A 17,319-nucleotide genomic window follows, 5' to 3' on the forward strand; every position below is an offset into this window, starting at 1 on the left:
ACGGAACCTGGCCAGTTCGGTCCGGCCCCCATCGAACCCACTCGGCCCAGTCCAGTCCGGTCCTGGACCGTTCCGTGAACTTTAAAAAAAAAATTAAACGTGAAGCAAGTACCTGTAGCCCCTTCGGGGGGCTTGCTGTAGCCACGGGTGTGTGTGTGTGTTTCCACGCGAGTTCCCTCTCCCCCCACTGGCCTTCCTCATCACCCCCGCAGCCGGGTAAGTGAAGCCTTTTTGGCCTCCGTAAGAGTGAGTGGCCGCCATTTTGGCGGCTGCCGTGCATGCACAAATGCTTGGTCGCTCACAAAATGGCGGCCGCTCACTCTTACGGAGGCCCGAAAGGGCCAAAAAGGCTTCATTTACCTGGCTGCAGCAGTGATGAGGAAGGCCGGCGGGGGGAGAGGGAACCCGCGTGGACTCCCCCCCCACCATGGCTACAGCAAGCTCCCCTTTGAGAAGACTTCATGAATCCTAATGAAATTAGCAACCAGTTCTAAAAGTGCCATTTCACATCCACCACTCTTGGGGTGGTTTTCAGCAAATAGTGCTGACGTCCACTTCTTGCCTTGTAAAGGCAGCAAATGTAAGGGAAATACCTTTCCTCCCCTGCCTCCATGTACATGAACAATGCATTGGAAGCTTCCGCCTGGTGCTAATGGCAACTATGGCACAAGGGGAATCGGTTAAATACCCCCTGCCAGTGTTCCCTCTAACAGATTTCCAGATGTTCACTACAACTCCCAGCATCCCCAGTTGCAGTGGCCTTTGGCTGGGGATTATGGGAGTTGTAGTCAACAACATCTCGGAATCCCTGTTAGAGGGAACACTTCCCCCTTCCCTGGGTGATAGATAGGTAGATTTATTATGTCATAGACCAGCTCATAAAGCAAACAATATATTACATACCCTTCCCTGTGTGCCATGGTCCAAATCTTAAGTCATGCCCTCTCCTCCCATCTCTTTAACCAGAAAAGAAAACACACACACACAGAGTCAAACTACGTGTTTAATATTGCATCTGGTTTTGCTCAATGAGGGCTTTTAAATATCCTTGCTTTCCTGAACTCCAAGGCATATTTTTTAAAATGAAAGTTTAGATGAAAGAGCTCACATCTGCTACGAATGTCCTTAGCCCCTTTTACCCCCAGTCCCAGCTGTACTGCACTTGGCTGTGTGTGGGAGGCAGTATGCAACAGGCATGCGCTCAGAGGCGCTTCTCTATATTATCACTTCATATGATGAAGCCCCTGTTGTAGCTCCACTTTAAAAACGGAGCCTAGAGAGAAACTCTAGCTCAGGTTAAGTTCTTCTGCTGTACAGATGTGTGCAGTGCTGCAGCTCACCCCGGTTTTTAGACAAGCCGTGGGTTTGAAAGACAGTGGTAGAGACCCCAGACCAATATAGCCTGGTTAGTCTTCCTAGTTTCTCACATGCACCCAGGAAGGTGCTGTTAAGACAGGGTCCTCCTTTAGCAAGCTAGCAGAAAACAGTGCTTAAGGATGAATGAGCTGCTCTTAAAGGTAGTCATGTGCAGCAGTAGTGGCTGTGTGTGTGAGCAAGTGGCTCAAGGTATATGGCGAGGCTGCCTTTCCAAGATTTCCCCTAGAACTAAGGGAGTGGAAGAGTGGATTTTGTTAAGTATCTTTAGTAATGAGGGGATTGGACACTTGCATGATTGCTTTAGTGCTTGTCTTGAAATAATCCAGCATGATTGTTCTAATAACTGGAGACAGCTTTTTTCAAATTAACTCCCCTTTCCTCCTTGCTCTAGGTGTACTCCAGCTCCCGGCCCCTCCGGATAGGCTACTATGCCACTGATTCCTTCACAATGCCAGGTCCTTCCATGAGACGGGCTGTTATGGAAACCAAGCAGCTTCTGGAGAAGGCTGGCCACTCGGTATGTATCCTCCACTCTCCCACCTGCATGTCTGTTGATGTTTTAGCTAAGGGGAGTGGTTGGGTGATTGTCAGCAGAGGTGCACCTAGGTAATCTTGGACCCTGGACCTAAAGGCCTTTGGAGGTTCCCCTTGCCTGCAAATGAAGCATTATCATGCTTGGCCAGGTGACCACACCTCCCAGGACAGACTAAAGAGGATTTGGGGGCCCACAAGGGCTGTGGAGGGCCTGGACTTGGGCCCCAAAGTCCAGGAGTAAGAGTACCTCTTATTGTCAGCAGTGGTTTTGGCACAGAAAGGAGGTTACTCATTACAATATTTGTAATGAAGACAGGCTGTCTGAAATTATTTCCTTTAAAAAAAACTTTGACCCCTGCATGACAAAGGTCATTATAAATTAGACGAATACAGGGCTGAATCTATGCCTCTTTATGTGAAAGACCCCCATTTAAAAATCCTACTTATAATTCCTGTCTTAGACAATGAAAAGGTATTATAAGGATCTATATGCCTTCAGAGGTGGGGCACATTAGCATCAACATTCTTTTCCAAGCACTCCATTGCTGTCGGCCTACTCTCCTAGTCGTCATGATCTGGTTTCTTGATGTCCTGTAAGAAGAACCCTTTGGTTCTGCAGTTTCACAAGTTTCTCTGCATGCTCACGCTCCTCATGAGACTAGTGCAGGAAATTCTTGGAAAGGGGTGAGGCCTGGTATGATATATAGAAGTTATATGGTACCATCTCCTTGCTAAGAGTGCACACAGCTTGAAATTTGAGGGAAGAAATGACTGGCAGGCAGGAGGAGGAATGTGGGAAAGAGCGGACTGGCAAGATTCCTGGCTGTCTCTTCCTAACCACAGCTTAGCCACCCCTAAGCATCTAGAGAGTTGCCAGAGCTGCCTGATGTGAGGCAAGCCATCCAGTGGAAGAGGTGTCCTGGTTAAAATTTGGACTGTGGGAGGTATCCCACTGCTGTGATTGGGAATACCAGAACCAGTTAAGCTTTCTATATGAGGGACTCTCAAACTTTGTCCCCAGATGTGAGAATACAACTCCCATCATCCCTAGCCACAATGGCCTTCAGAGGGAGTGCAACCCCATCCAGAACAGGCTGAAACCCCATACCCTGATCAGGCCTTCAACTAACCACCTTTATCGCCCTCTTGTCAGAATTAAGCTATAACCTTCTGCATATGCTCTACTGCTGAACTCCCCTCCCCTCACTGTGACTGGAGATGATCAGAGTACTAGTCCAACTGGAGACTATCTTGTTGGATAGTCTATATCAGGGCTGTATCAGTAACTTCAGCCCTCCTGCAGATGTTGGCCTACAACTCCCATAATCCCTGGCTATTGGCCACTGTAGCTGGGAATTATGGAAGCTGTAGTCCAAAAACAGCTGGGGGCCCAAAGTTGAGCAGGCCTGATCTATATAAATACTGCATTTTAAGTAGCGGAGTGAATTGCACCGAATTCATAGTGTGATGATCTTTACTTTGCTGCAGGGTGAGTGTGGAAACCTCATTTTGTCTGTGAGCAATGCCAGTGCCTGCATCGTGCAAGGATGGCTTTAAGCCTCTTGTGAGCACCACCTTCTCTAGAACTTCTGTAACGAGAGCCTTGCTAATTGTCAGTGCTGGGGGAACCTCTTTCTGCATCCTGCATTATGCAAGGGCTTTACTAAATGGATGTGTGGATTTGTGCAAGTTGGGCTTGGTGCTCATTTGGCATTAGTGATATTCTCATCTTACTGTTTTTAGCTGGTACCTTTCAAGCCCTGCCGCATGGAATATTTTATGTGCAGCATTACTCCCCGGGGGCTTTTTGCTGATGGTTGTGCCACCTTCTTAGAAAGCTTGTAAGTATTGTCTAAGTTCTGGTTTGTGTATTTAAGAGAAGGCCATGACCAGCATAAGGTTTTTTCATGTGGAAGAACCATGCTACTTAAGTTTTCATCACTTCCCCATGTCAGTGGGGAAGAGCAGTGGTGACTCAAGACCTCTGAGGCAGGGCAACAAATGCTGCTCTCCTCCCTCTTTAAAAAAATGGGGGGGGCATGTTGCTGGTGCCCCTGCTGCACGAGGTGACTGCCTCACTTCACCTTGGTGAAGGCTGCCCCGAGGAAGAGACTTTACTCCAAGTTTATTTTATGCCGAAAGGCTACTTTCCTGTAAGTCAGTGGTTCCCAATCAGGATTCCTCCAAATGTTGTTGAATTACAATTCTCATCGCCCCCAGCCACAATACATTGTAGCTCGGAATGATGGGAGTTGTAGTTCAGCAACATCTGGAGGAATTCTGGTTGGGAACTACTGCTGTAGATGATGGTCCCAAGCTGGGTCAATGTTGGCTGCAGGATATTGTGGTGATTTGTGCTGCTGCTGCTGAAGTGCAATTGTATGAAACGCTTCCCCATCTGCATTCATGGCCGCTATAGCTTGCTCCAAACCTTTGCAGTTCTTTGGGGCAAAAAAGCCCAGAGGATGTATCACGAATAGTCTGGGTGCTTAATAGCTGCTGCTCTCGTAAGTATTTTTAACTACTAAAGTAAAAGCGTTGATTGAACATGCACCACAGAATAGGGAAAGCTTATATTTTTAAAAATCTCCAAGAGGATGCCAGCACAGTCTGGCTATAAAAGCCAAGAAATTTTCCTTTCAAAAGCTGAAGTCTTTCCTAAATGAGTAAAATAAAAACTTGAGCTGCACCTGGAACATCTGGAAAACCTTTAAACCCCTGGATTTGGTGGACCTTGAGTCTGATCCAGCAGGACTCTTCTGTAGCCTTTCCCAACACATGCCAAAGGTGCAGCAGCTCTTATGCAATCTCTTGGTGCCAAAGGCAGCCGAGCCGTTGTGTCCTCCTGCATTGGTACTTAGGAGCCTTATGCTGGATTTGGAGCTTCCTGTTCCAGTGAATCCCAACTTCTACCACTTCCAAAAGAACCAGGAGTGTCAAATGGCTGTAGGGAACAGACGTTTCTGAAAAGCCGTGATATTTAAATTGTAAATCATTTGAATTTTAATGCTGATTTTAATGTTGCTGTTTTTAATGTTTGAATGATATTAATTGTTTAATTGGTTTAGTTTTGATTTTAACTGTTAATTGATTTTAATTGTTGTTGGTTGTTGTAAACCGCCCAGAGCCATTTTTGGAAGGGCGGTATATAAATAAATTAAATTAAATTAAATTAATTATTAATTGGCTGATCTGTGCACAGGGCTTGAAAGACTGAAGGCTAAGCTAATATAAATTGCATTGTGACATTATATGATACCTGATTGTATTGGTTGCTTTTCAGCAAAGGGGAGTCTGAGGATCCCAAACTAAAGGATTTGCTTTTCATGGCAAAATTGCCTAACTGGTTTAGAAGCCTGCTATCCTGGATCTTCAAACCAATAGTAAGCCTTGTCCCCACGAAACTCTCCTGACTTGCTAAAGAGAGCAGCTGTTGTAAACACAGAATTCTAGTCCTATTTTTTGAGAAGGAAGTTCTTGCCTTGGGAAATGGGAAACAGTTGAAATGTGTGGCCCTCTTGATCATCATAAGAGATGTCCATATAATGCATCAATAACCTGCTTCCTGTCCCATTTCAAAGGGAGGTCTTGCATCTTGGAATTATTATTTCTTTTTGTAAAAGGTTGCTCAACTGAAAAAGAGAAACTGAAACCCCCAAGAATAAGGCTGCCATTTAAAGAATAAGGCTGCTATCTGAAGGATCCCTTTTATCTACAGGGTTAGAAAGTGTCTTCCAGTTATGTGGATCTGGGTAGTGCCACAGATTTCCATGGGAAGGTTGTGCAATCTTGTCACTGGAAGCCTTAAGGGCACATACAGGCAGACTTACAAACAGGGATATGAGTGATTGTTTTCTGTGGGGAGTGAACTTGGCTTCCTCTTGCCTGCAAACAAACAAAAAATTGAGACTCCTTCTTAGCTGCAATTACAGCTCGAGATGGTGGAAGTTGTTGTCTAACACCAGCTGGAGAGCCTCAGGCTGACCACCCCTGGTTTACATGATTAAACGCATCCGTGAAATTTCTCTATGTCGGACCACACTCTTCTTCACTGCACTTTTCTCCCTGCTATTTGGTTTTTAAAAAAAATCCAGGTTCTACAAACATTCGGAAGAAAATACACACCTGTTGCACAGGTTTTTTTAACCAGATATTTTGGATTCATAACTTTGCACTATTTGCATGTACTATTGTGCAGAAACCTTTGTGAGTTTTGTTAGAGAGAGCAGATTTGGGGGATAAAAAATAGGAACAACCCTGGCCTTGAGTAGGACTTACCCTTAATTAATCTGAATGCTACAGTAGATTGCGTCAAGGGGTTCTCTGCATTATGGGGGGATAGGGGGACTCCTGACTTGCAGTGCCTTTTTTCATTAGGTGCTGAAGTTTTTTTGTAATGTTCTTATTTTCAGTTAAAAACTAGATACAGAAACTTGTCAATTCTTCTTTTGTTTCCCTAGAGTCCTCGTATCTCAAAAAGTCTGATAAGCATGAAAGAGAGGTAAGGAGTAATGTGCTGAGAATTTAAGGCCACCATTCTTAATTGTTACCTCCCACACATCACTAGTTGTGTAGGAAGGGAGCTTTCTCAATCCCCTGATACAGTGGGATACTGTCTTCTCTCCCACTGAATGAACATCCCAGCTCCCTCATTCCAAAACTGGAAATGAGCCTAGTCAAGGGGGAAATGGTGTGGCTTGAGTGAAGGGTGGGGGTGGATGGAATAAAACAGGAGTGATTCTGTAGAAATTCCATCCTCCCACCATCTTCCCTATTTATGCTACCTCAGAAATATACTTTCTTCAAGATATTGTGCATGATTCTACAGTTAGCATGAACATAAAAGCAATGTCCTGTTGTTTTGTTTTTGTGCAAATGCCAGGTCTGTGCAAGAGCTTTGGAAATTTCACAGTGAGACTGAGGTAATATCCCTTCTTTTAAAAATTCCAGTGGCCCTCTTTGCTTTGTAATGTCTAGGGAAACTTACAGGAAATGCCCTCATGAACATTGCTAGCCTTGGGCTGTGGCTATTCCAGGGCACAAAAAGGAACTCGGAATCTGTTTTATTCAAACAAAAGATCATGGCTCTTTTATATATTGGTATGGTTTATATGGCACCTTTCTATACAGATGTGTAACTGAGGGATAGCATCTGGAGTGCATTGTTGGTGCAACACAGGCCAGCACAAGATACCTTCCTTACCCCCTTCTCTCTACTGTAGCACCCTGAGCCTCCCCAAAAAGTCATTGCTGAAATTTGAGAGACCTTCAGAAATGGCATGGGAGGCAGCACAGCTGGGGAGGGTGTGAAAATACCTGGGAAACGCTACAGGAGCAGTACCTCTGCTAATGGTTCCACTTGTGGTTTCCAGATATTCCCCATTTCCCCATGCAGCCTCCCTAAATGCCCACCATGCCATTGTCCAAAGTCTCCCAATCATTTTGGCACAATGCCGGGGGAAATATGCAGAAGAGCCCCTGGTGGCACAGTGGTAAAACTGCCGCCCTGTAACCAGAAGGTTACAAGTTCGATCCTGACCAGGGGCTCAAGGTTGACTCAGCCTTCCATCCTTCCGAGGTCGGTAAAATGAGTACCCAGAATGTTGGGGGCAATATGCTAAATCATTGTAAACCGCTTAGAGAGCTCTGGCTATAGAGCGGTATATAAATGTAAGTGCTATTGCTAGTGCTATTGCTAAACCACAAGTGGAACCATTAGCAGAGGAACCACTCTGCTTGTGATTTCTGGATATCTCCCTACAGTGCATCCTCTGCTGTTGTCAGTGGCCCCATGACTCTCAGCAGTGGCTTTTTGAGGGGCTTCAATAGGGAGGAGGGGCTGGGGAAGGTATCCTCTGCTGGCACATATTGCACCAGGGTGCTGCTCAAAGTGGTTCATTATTACAATGCAATAGCCATAATAATGAACAAAAGTATAACATACCAAATGAAAACTATCAAGAATAGAATAAATATTACTCCCCCAGCTGAAGCATGCCTGCCAATTTTCTGTTCCTCCATTGTAGGAATACATCCAGGAATTCATTGCGGAATGGAAGAAACTGGATCTGGATGTGATGCTTTGTCCTGCACTGGGTCCTGCTTGTAAGATTGGATTTCCCGGGAGATTGTCAGGTATATATACATAGCATGGAAAACTGAGCCTCCAGGGGCCACTAGTACTCCTTGACGTACTCCAGCTTGGGCCTGATCGGTGCACTGAACCCTGATGTTTTCAGCCAGGAATGACCAATTTCTGTGTTCTTGGGGACTGCCCTATTTTCTAGGCAATGGTCTGGGGACTGGAGAGAGAGATTTGGTTGCACAAACCCACCCCGTGAGTGGTGAAGCTCATTGTTGTCAGATTTGTTTAGTGATAATGGCTTCCTAGTAGTTGAATATAGACACTTCGGTGACAGGAAGTCCATAAATTTGGAACTGCAAAGCATGAATGTGCTTCCCAAAAGATTCCCTCCAGAGGTCAGTCATCAGTATCCTTTTGCCTTTCCTCAGGGTGCATGATAAAGCTTTGTAATAAAACATGTATAAATTGTGCACCATGTCTGGTTGCTTCCCGGAGTAGCTGCCAGATGGGGGAATTGCACACGAAACTAAGGAGAGAGTTGTAATCTTAAAAAGCGAATCTTCCTCGGTCTCTCAGTTTTGGAAAACAATTCTGTTTGCCCACACTTGCACTTGTAAGTAGATGCTTTTATCCGCACCTTGATGGAAACTGGCTAGAGCCACCAAGTCGACAAGAAATCACTCCACTCTGTCAGGAAGTGTTCAGAGGGGCCTGCTGTCCCCTCCACAGCTGACTTGCCATGCTCATAAGATTTAATATAGTGTTAGTGAAGGGATCGCTGTTGAGTTGGGAAGAAAAAACATATTTCCCATCTCAGCTCTGGCTTGGAAGCTGTTGCAAGTCTAGAACTACTTGTGAGCTGAGGTAGTTGAGCGGTTAGGCGTTGGAGGTCGACATGGGATACCATTGGTGCAAACTGTTTCTCAGCTGCTCAGTTTATAAGGTGCAGAGGCTGTGGTTGCCACAGAAAATCACCTCTATATGGTGGGTGCTCCATGTGAGAGTCATAACATTTTGTAAAAGGCTAACTGTAGGGATTGGCGCAATCCCATGGAAAGTCCCAGGCCATCTACTGGCACTGAGGCTTCCAGCTATGAAGCGGCTCAAGACAGATAAGTCTCTAAGTTTCCCAATCTCTAGAATGGGAAGGATAATAACCTGCCTTCTACAATTGGTGATAACAGATCGTGCCATTTGGATTATGAGTAGGGTTGCCAAGGCTCCAGGAATCAACATCCATCTCTAGGAGACTATTGAAAGCAATCTTGGAGGTTTGAATGGCTTGCTGTTGTGAAGAGAAGAAAAATGAAAAATATATACTGGGGAGGGGAATATCCAGGAATAGTTTGAGGCAGAGCTGGCAACCCTAATTAAAAAGCACTTACTGCTGTAAAAGTGCTATAGAAATCATAGGCATGTGCAGGCAGGTCCTGGATGTACAAATGGACCCCCCCCACACACACACACACATATACCCATTATCTTCTGACACAGATACAGCAAAAAATGCAGTATACTTTGTCTAATGCTGGCTCTTTAACATTGCATCTCTCTTTGCACCCAGAGAGGCCCTGTTTATTTCTGTTGGGACTTTGAAAGTGTCTGGTGGCCTTGACAAGGCACAGAGGGCCCAGAGCTCGGAATAAACCTACCCCCGATTCACGTATCATGGTGTTGGCCTAATTTGCACTACAGATCTGGTTGGCAAGGCAGCTGCTAGACTTGATCACACGGTTATGCAACTGCTCTATATTTTGGGGAAATGGTAATTTTTCAAAGTAAAAAAACAGCCAAATTATAACAGTTAATTAATGAAATCTCTAAATAACCAAATAAACCCACACATCTCAGCCGTGGAACTGTTAAGGATGAGTAACAGGGTATGTGTTATACATTTTAAATACACAGTGGTGATGCAGCCCCATTACTGACTCCCCACACATGCCTATGACACACATGATTGTGCATCCTAAGTTGCTCCAAAGAGCATTACCCTGCTTCATGATACCTTAAACTAAACTCAATTTGTCTCAATGGAGACTTGGTCGTTTATCTCTTCAGTTGGATCCAGTTATACCATCTTGTATAACTATTTGGACTTCCCTGCTGGAGTGGTGCCTGTAACGACAGTGACTGAGGAGGATGAGGAGGAATTGAAGAGTTACAGAGGGCACTATAATGATATGTGGGACAAGGTCTTTGTGGAGGTATGTAGTTTGGCTTACTTGACAACAGTTGCTGTGGGCTGGTTATTGGCAACGTTGCATTGACACGCTGATGCAAAAAACTTTTCCCATGTTCTGGCCCTGCAGGCAATGAAAGAAGCTGTGGGACTCCCCGTGGCTGTTCAATGTGTGGCTTTGCCATGGCAGGATGAGCTGTGCCTCCGGTTTATGAAGGAAGTGGAGAAGCTGACCCGAGATAAACAAAGAGAACTTTGAATGCAATACTGCAGAAAGCAAGACTGTGGAGGGCTACTAATGAGCCCGTAATAATCCTGGCCTGTTGGTACCTGCTTTGATTAAATAACATAAGTTCTTCTCTGTCTGGTGGTGATGACTTTCCAAGGAGTCACTGGGAAAAGGCAGTGGTGGTCACATGGCTGCCTTGTATCTCTGTGAATTCTTTCCCTGAAAGCTCCTTGCAATCTGTGCAGTTGTCATTAGATATACCCCCCACACACAATCCCCAAATGGTGAGGCAGGGGTCTGTTTTTGTCTAAGGGATTAAAAAACTGTGTCAAATGGGGGGGGGGATTTGAGAGCTTGGTTCACGCTGGAGGAAGTGGCTCCTGACACTCCCATTCACTATCTTGTTAAAGGGTCCTTGCTCCAAATAAAATGTACAATCAGGCAGGGTCCCTAACACACCTTGAGTTAGGGGCAAGGGTATATTACTTAGTCATTCAGTAACATGGAAGTGAGTTAATATTGCACACAATCGTAAGTTTGGAAATGAGTAACAGTTCACCTCAGTTAAGACAGGCCAAAGTCCACCTTTACCACCTGAGGCAGTTTCTCCAAGGGTCACTCTTCCAGGTGGTAATCTGCTCCTGTTATATCGCTTTATTTCTGCCCCTCCCTTCCTCTTAAAGAGAGTTGCAATCTTGTGTTAGTGCTGATATCTCCTTCATTCTGTTAGTAAATATTTGTGATCATTCAGGTTTACTCCTGTGTCTCTGTAGTGTTGCTTCTTGGAGGCAGAGGGGTGGTAATGCGACTTGGCATCTCTCTAGAACTTCTGAGTATTCAAAAAGCTTCATGTGGTGTTATCCTTGCCATTCTGTAAGGTAATTAGGCATTGTTCTCCTCCATACTGCTGCTGGGGAGCTGAGAGGGAGCGTCTTGCCTAAAGCTGCCTCCTGGCTTTCTGGCAGAAGCAAAATTCAGACCACAACCGTCCAGATTTGTAGCTTGATTTCTTAGCCACGATGCCAGTGTTCTTCACTGCAAGGCCCAGCAGCCAGGGTCGGCTCCTAGAGACCCTAAGTGTGGCTCCCTGACATTTTTGTTGTTGTTAGGTCTGTATGAAACTTCAGCTCAAGCTGAATACACCACACAGCTCTCTGGCACTGTGCAGAGCCGACGGTTCCCACCACACGGTGGTGCGCTTTGTTTGGTGCCCTGTGGGGAAACAGAGCCCTCTCGAGCCCCAGCACCACCCTTCTAGGAGGAGCACACAGAATACTGGGAACCGCGGTCTTTCCCAGCATTTTTCCCTACAGAGCTCTAAGGGGGGAAACACTGGGGAGCAGGGCACTTCCCAGTGTGCCTACCAGAATGGCGTTGAGATTTGCTAGAGCTCCATTTCTCTTCAAGAGGCCCTCTGGTGCTGGGGAAGGTGCAGCGCCACAGGGAGATCTCTCAGACAGTGGCTCCCACACGGGTGTCGGGACAATGGAGATAGGGAATGTGGTTCCCCTGGGGCCACTGCTGCCCTGCAGCTGCCTAGGGGCTACTAGTCCCCTCTGCTGCACTCCATTGCCATCAAGCAAGCCCCGATTCCAGGGAAAATAGGCAATCCCTTAAAGAGAGGCCTGTTCTCCCTGGTAGCTGGAGCTGTGCTGGCTTGACCATGTCATCGGGCCACACCCAGCTGCAGTAAAAGTAGCTGGCTGGGTGATGGGCAAAGAGAACAGACAGGCGGGTGGCCCAGCAACTAAGAGGAAGTGGGGGGGCTGCTGCTGTTTCCATTTTGTCCCAGGGCCACCTGCAACGTTCCTGTGCCATAGCTCCCACACTGAAGTCTTTTTTCTTTTGCCCAAGTGGCCCTGCTTAAAATGTGAAGATCACCGTACAGTGCTACACCAGCTGACATTACTGTAAGATCTTGTGCCGTATTCACACAGAATAACTCCAGGCTGACACAGAGCTCTTAACAAAGCATTTTCACTGAGCAACAAACACAGTAATAATGAACTTTATTCGTTAGCCGCCCCATAACAAATTGCTCTCTGGGCCATTCACAACGCAGCATCAAAACAATAAAAACACATTAAATCATAACAGACCAAAAGGGGGGTGGGGTTGGGAGGGGGAGAAAAAACAATACACAGTATAAAGCAATTTAAAAAGACTTTTAAAATCAAAATTGAAAATCAAAATGTAAAAGGTCTGTGAACAAAAAGGCCTTTTTGTAAAGACAGCAGATACAACAGCCTGGCAGATTCCAGTAGAGTGAAACCTATTTTGCAGATTCACTTTGTATGTAATTCAAACGTATCTAACAATTACAGTTTTATTGAAATATATTATGGCCTTTTTATGGTCCCCTGCTAACTGGGCAAAGAGGCACCTTTTTAACATGGTGATTCTCTGTATTTAGCAGGGGGAGAGTAACTGGCCCTATCCAGCACAGCATCCCTCCAGTGACTGTTGCTGGTGTCAGTCTTATGTTTCTTTTTTATTGTGGCCTTTGGGGACAGGGAGCTATCTTATTTATTTATTATTTCTCCATGTGAACCGCTTTGGAAACTTTTGTTGAAAAGCAGTATATAAATATTTGTTGTTGGTTTTTGTTTCAACCCCAAAGATGTGTTTTGCTTTTCCTCTTCCCTACAGACCTAAAACAACTTCCTTCTCCACCCCCACCGCCACTCACTGCCCAGCCCAAGACCCTCACTATGTAACATGATCTTTTCTTTGCATGCATGCATGGATACATGCATGCCTGTCAGCCACTTAGAGCAAATCAGCAGACACTGTTCCTGCACCATCCCCATTCATTGTATTGGGGTTTGCATAGCATCAGTTTATAAGTCTTCATTACAGGGGATCAGATTTTACATCTCTTTATTTGTACACATGGTGCTTTACAGTAGCAAATTCTGTACTGACCAGGATGTCAAAATATAAGTCTTCTTCTAGGGCCCTTTCCAACTCTACAGTTCTGTAATGTATAACAACTGCAGGAGACACAGGAAGTCGATGGAGAGAATCTTGGCTCGCTCCCTGGAGGCGACTGGAACAACTTGCGAAGTGGACAATGCAGAACTGATTCACTGCTCACTGAAAGTTATGTGGGACAAAGTATGCAGGTAGCTCTATGGAATCAAGTTGAAAAGGGCAAAACCTGGCCCCTAGCCCCCCACCCCACAAACAAGGAGAGATGGTCTTGTGGTAGCAAGCATGACTTGTCCCCTTAGCTAAGCAGGGTCCACCTTGGTTGCATATGAAAGGGAGACTAGAAGTGTGAGCACTGTAAGATATTCCCCTTGGGGGATGGAGCCTCTCTGGGGAGAGCAGAAAGTTCCAAGTTCCCTCCCTGGCTTTTCCAAGATAGGGCCGAGAGAGATTCCTGCCTGCAACCTTGGAGAAGCTACTGCCAGTCTGTGAAGGCAATACTGAGCTAGGTGGACCAATGGTCTGACTCAGTATATGGCAGCTTCCTATGTTCCTAAACACACACACACACACACACACACACACACAGAGCTACAGATTTGTAGCACCCACCATGATACTCTCCTGGGATACATCTCTTTACTTGTCCCCACAGAAATATACTGACATTCACTCACTTGGAAGAAAATTAAGTTCTGTGCTTGAGAGTACTGGACAGGTTACCAAGGGTTATTTTGGCATTTTCAAAGGCTAGGTTGTTCCCAATAGAATTACTAATTCCCCCCATCCCTGCCTGCCTTGTAGCACTTATTCCACGTTTTAAAAAAACATGCAAAATTGCTTCTTTTTGAATGAGAATTAGTGTGGTGGTGTAGTTACAGTGCTGGATTGTGTAGTCCCATGTTTGAATTCCAGCTCAGGCTACGGAGCTCATTGGGTGATCTTGGTCCCTATTGCCCTAATCTACCTTCCAGGCTTGCTGTGAGAAAAAGGTACTATACCCACTAAAGATATATCTGAATGAATGAAATAAATGTCCCTCAGTTTCAAAATAGGTTTGCCACTGGAGTGGTTGAAAAGCAAAAGCTCCCACAGATGCACAGAATGAGTGCCTCGATGTTGGATGTTTGTGTGCATGGCATGCTTGCCCAAGCACGCCTATCTTGATACGGGATAGTTCAACTTCTACTGAGGACTCAAAGGAGGATGCAGTGGACACACTTTTGCAACTGACACCCTCCCTCCCAATCCCCGCTCTCTCTCAGCCTAACTTATTTCACAGAGTTGTAAGAATAAACTCAAGTATGTAGTACTGGGCTCCTTGGAGGAAGAGTGGGATACAAATGTAAAAATAAATAAAAATATTCAGGCTACATGATACACTACTCTTCCTTCCCCAATCCCTGTTGTTTTCAAGGTGAATATTTTTATCAGTTCAAGGAAGACCATTGGTCCATTTTACTAGATGCCTCTATTCTATTGGGCATTAATCAAATTGTGTATGCAGGGGAGGAGACAGGCTTTTGGATACCAGTGGAAGTTCTTCTTTGTCAGAGTCTGAAGGTCAGATTCTGAGATGCCTTGGGAGGAGTCTAGGGCTGTTTTGGATTTTAGTGCTCTCTTCTGATTTAGAATAGCTCTGGGGCTGCTGGTTGAATAGAACCCAGCTGTTTCAAAGACAGCCAAACGCAGAAGGCAGAGAGAAGCTCTTGCCATGATCCAGGAGAAGCTGGGAGAGATCCTGCCCAAGGATAGAATAAATCCTCAAGCTGCTGTTGCCCTTGCCTGTAGCTCAGCTGCTGTGGTTTTAGTATGGAAATGGGTAGGACGCAGAAGAATCCAGAAGAAGATGGAAGAGGCCAGAATGTGGCGAGATAGCAGCCTGGAGCAAATGGAAAAAGTGGTTTGGAAGTTTAAACAGAAGGTGATTTGTGTAAGAGTGTGTGTGCATGCATGTTGGTGGTGGGCAGAGAGACATGGAGGTCTCTTCTGAAAGTGGACTCTGATCCTTGCTTTCTGGTACAACCATTTGGAAGCCATGCTTATGTCTGAATGGCAGAACCCAGGTCAGACAATTGACCTTGTTTTGTTGGGAGGGTTCAGACAAGCACTTGTCAGTAGGGATGTGCACGAATAACTTCGGCACCGGTGGAGATAGTACTTTAAGGGCGGGGGACGACGATGGGCGCATGTACGCTCGCTACTTCCGGCCACTTCTGGCCGATGGGGGAAACGGAGCAGCAAGGAGGAATGCTACTGCCCCGAGGGGCTTAAAGATAACAGAGCGCCAGCGGGGGAAATGCAGCAGGAGGGATGAGTACACCACCCCCACTGGCGCTGAAATGCCGAACACCCCCCCCCCCAGCGCAGAAACGTTTCGGAGGCCTTTATAATGGCCTCTGAAACGTTTCAGGCACATGCCTACTTGTCAGTACTTACAAAATGCTGTATCTATCTTATTAATGTTGGGTCTCCCCAAAATTATTGGTGGGAGACTACAATAAAGTTTGACTGACTGACTACTTACAAAGTAGACTCAAGAGGCACCAGAGGTTCCAGGGAGTGTTCTGTCCATCAAGCACACATGTCTGAATCCGCCCACCTCCACTGCTTGAATCTGGTTACCCACTTCTCCCTTTGAGTTTTCCTGACTTGATGCCCACTTGAAACCAAAGGCTGAAGTTGGCTTAACAAAGATGATAAAAAACCTAAGGTAGAAGTGGGTAACCGGGCTCAGGAACTGGAGGCCGGCAAGTTCAAATATGTGCTCTTAATGGGCATGATGCTCCCTGGAACCTCTGATTCCTCTCGTACCTTCTTTCTAAGTACTTACAAGTGGTTGTGTGAACCCATCCATTTCCTTTTTCCTATAGGAAAAAAGGCACTTTACATGGCTGCCTTTGTTACGTAGTTGAGAAACTTCAGTCAGTTCAAAATGCAGCAGCCAGATTGGTTTCTGGGGTTTCTTGAGAGACCATATTATGCCTATTTTAAAACAGTTGCATTGGCTGCCAGTGTGTTTCTGGGCAAAATACAAAGTGCTGGTGATTACCTACAAAGCCTTAAACAGCCTTTGAACCGGGTTACCTGGGAGAATGAGCACCTGGCTTCTTCAGCATGATCCCTACTGCACATTAAGGTCATCAAGAGAGGTCCATTTCCAGCAGCCGCCAGCTTGCCTGGCAGCAACTTGGGATCAGGCCATAGCTGCTTCTGGGCTGCGGAAGGTGCTTCCTATAGACATTAGAAGGCTTAAGATCTTTACCAGCCTTTAAAATAGCCCCCCAAACACACCATTCTAGCCTGACCTTTAGTGATTTTTTAAAAATGGTTTTGAGTTTTTAATGGGTTATTTATTTTGTTTTTATGTGAACCGCCTAAAGCTATCTGGGTGAGGTAGCATAAATATTTAAATAAAAGTAATTGTGGTTGTGTAGGGTTTTTTTTCTGGGGGGCAGGAGAGAGAGAGAGAGTCCTCTTTTGAAATGGGTTCTAATGGAGGCTTTCTGAAACAACCATTTCGAAGCTGTGCTTGTGTCTGAATGGCAGAAGCCAGGTCAAGAAATGGACCCTTTTAGTTGCCTTTTCCCTAAAGTGTGTGGTTTGCGTTCATAAGTGATTTATTTTGTGTTACCGAACTAATCCTTGAATCTTTGTACTATCACACTCTCATAGCATGCCTTGTGGGCTCCTGTGGTAACTGATATGAGCGACTGAGAGTAACTTCTCGTTACTCTCTAAAGCAGGGTTTCTTAACCTTGAGTCCCACACCCTGCCATGGCCTTTGTGGCTGGGGATGATGGGAGTTGTAGTCTAACAGCATCTGGGGACCCAAGGTTAGAAAACCCTGGTCTAAAGGTTAGATTCTGAGATGCCTTGGGAGGACACTAGCGTGGGCTTAAATTCTGAAGCTCTCTTTGGATTTAGAATAGCTCTGGGGCTGACTGCTAAATAGAACGAGCCTTTGCCTGCTTCAGAGAG

The 17,319-nt window shown here is 45.6% G+C and overlaps 2 protein-coding genes across 2 annotated transcripts in view; both read left to right on the top strand.

Annotated features, from left to right (window-relative positions):
• The window catches only part of LOC128323692 (fatty-acid amide hydrolase 1-like), a 32,842-nt gene extending 22,307 nt beyond the window's left edge, over nt 1-10,535 (top strand). Inside the window, exons 8-15 of the mRNA XM_053247266.1 lie at nt 1,769-1,894; nt 3,655-3,752; nt 5,195-5,294; nt 6,372-6,412; nt 6,794-6,833; nt 7,938-8,046; nt 10,058-10,203; nt 10,309-10,535. Coding sequence (XP_053103241.1) covers nt 1,769-1,894; nt 3,655-3,752; nt 5,195-5,294; nt 6,372-6,412; nt 6,794-6,833; nt 7,938-8,046; nt 10,058-10,203; nt 10,309-10,437 — 789 coding nt within the window. The 3' untranslated portion in view covers nt 10,438-10,535. The remainder of the gene's footprint in view (nt 1-1,768; nt 1,895-3,654; nt 3,753-5,194; nt 5,295-6,371; nt 6,413-6,793; nt 6,834-7,937; nt 8,047-10,057; nt 10,204-10,308) is intronic.
• Nucleotides 10,536-15,052: 4,517 nt separating this feature from the next.
• The window catches only part of LOC128323693 (vitamin D3 hydroxylase-associated protein-like), a 28,501-nt gene continuing 26,234 nt past the window's right edge, over nt 15,053-17,319 (top strand). The window contains exon 1 of the mRNA XM_053247267.1: nt 15,053-15,262. Coding sequence (XP_053103242.1) covers nt 15,053-15,262 — 210 coding nt within the window. The remainder of the gene's footprint in view (nt 15,263-17,319) is intronic.

The sequence above is a fragment of the Hemicordylus capensis genome, chromosome 4, assembly GCF_027244095.1.
Source record: "Hemicordylus capensis ecotype Gifberg chromosome 4, rHemCap1.1.pri, whole genome shotgun sequence".
Lineage (NCBI taxonomy): Eukaryota > Metazoa > Chordata > Lepidosauria > Squamata > Cordylidae > Hemicordylus > Hemicordylus capensis.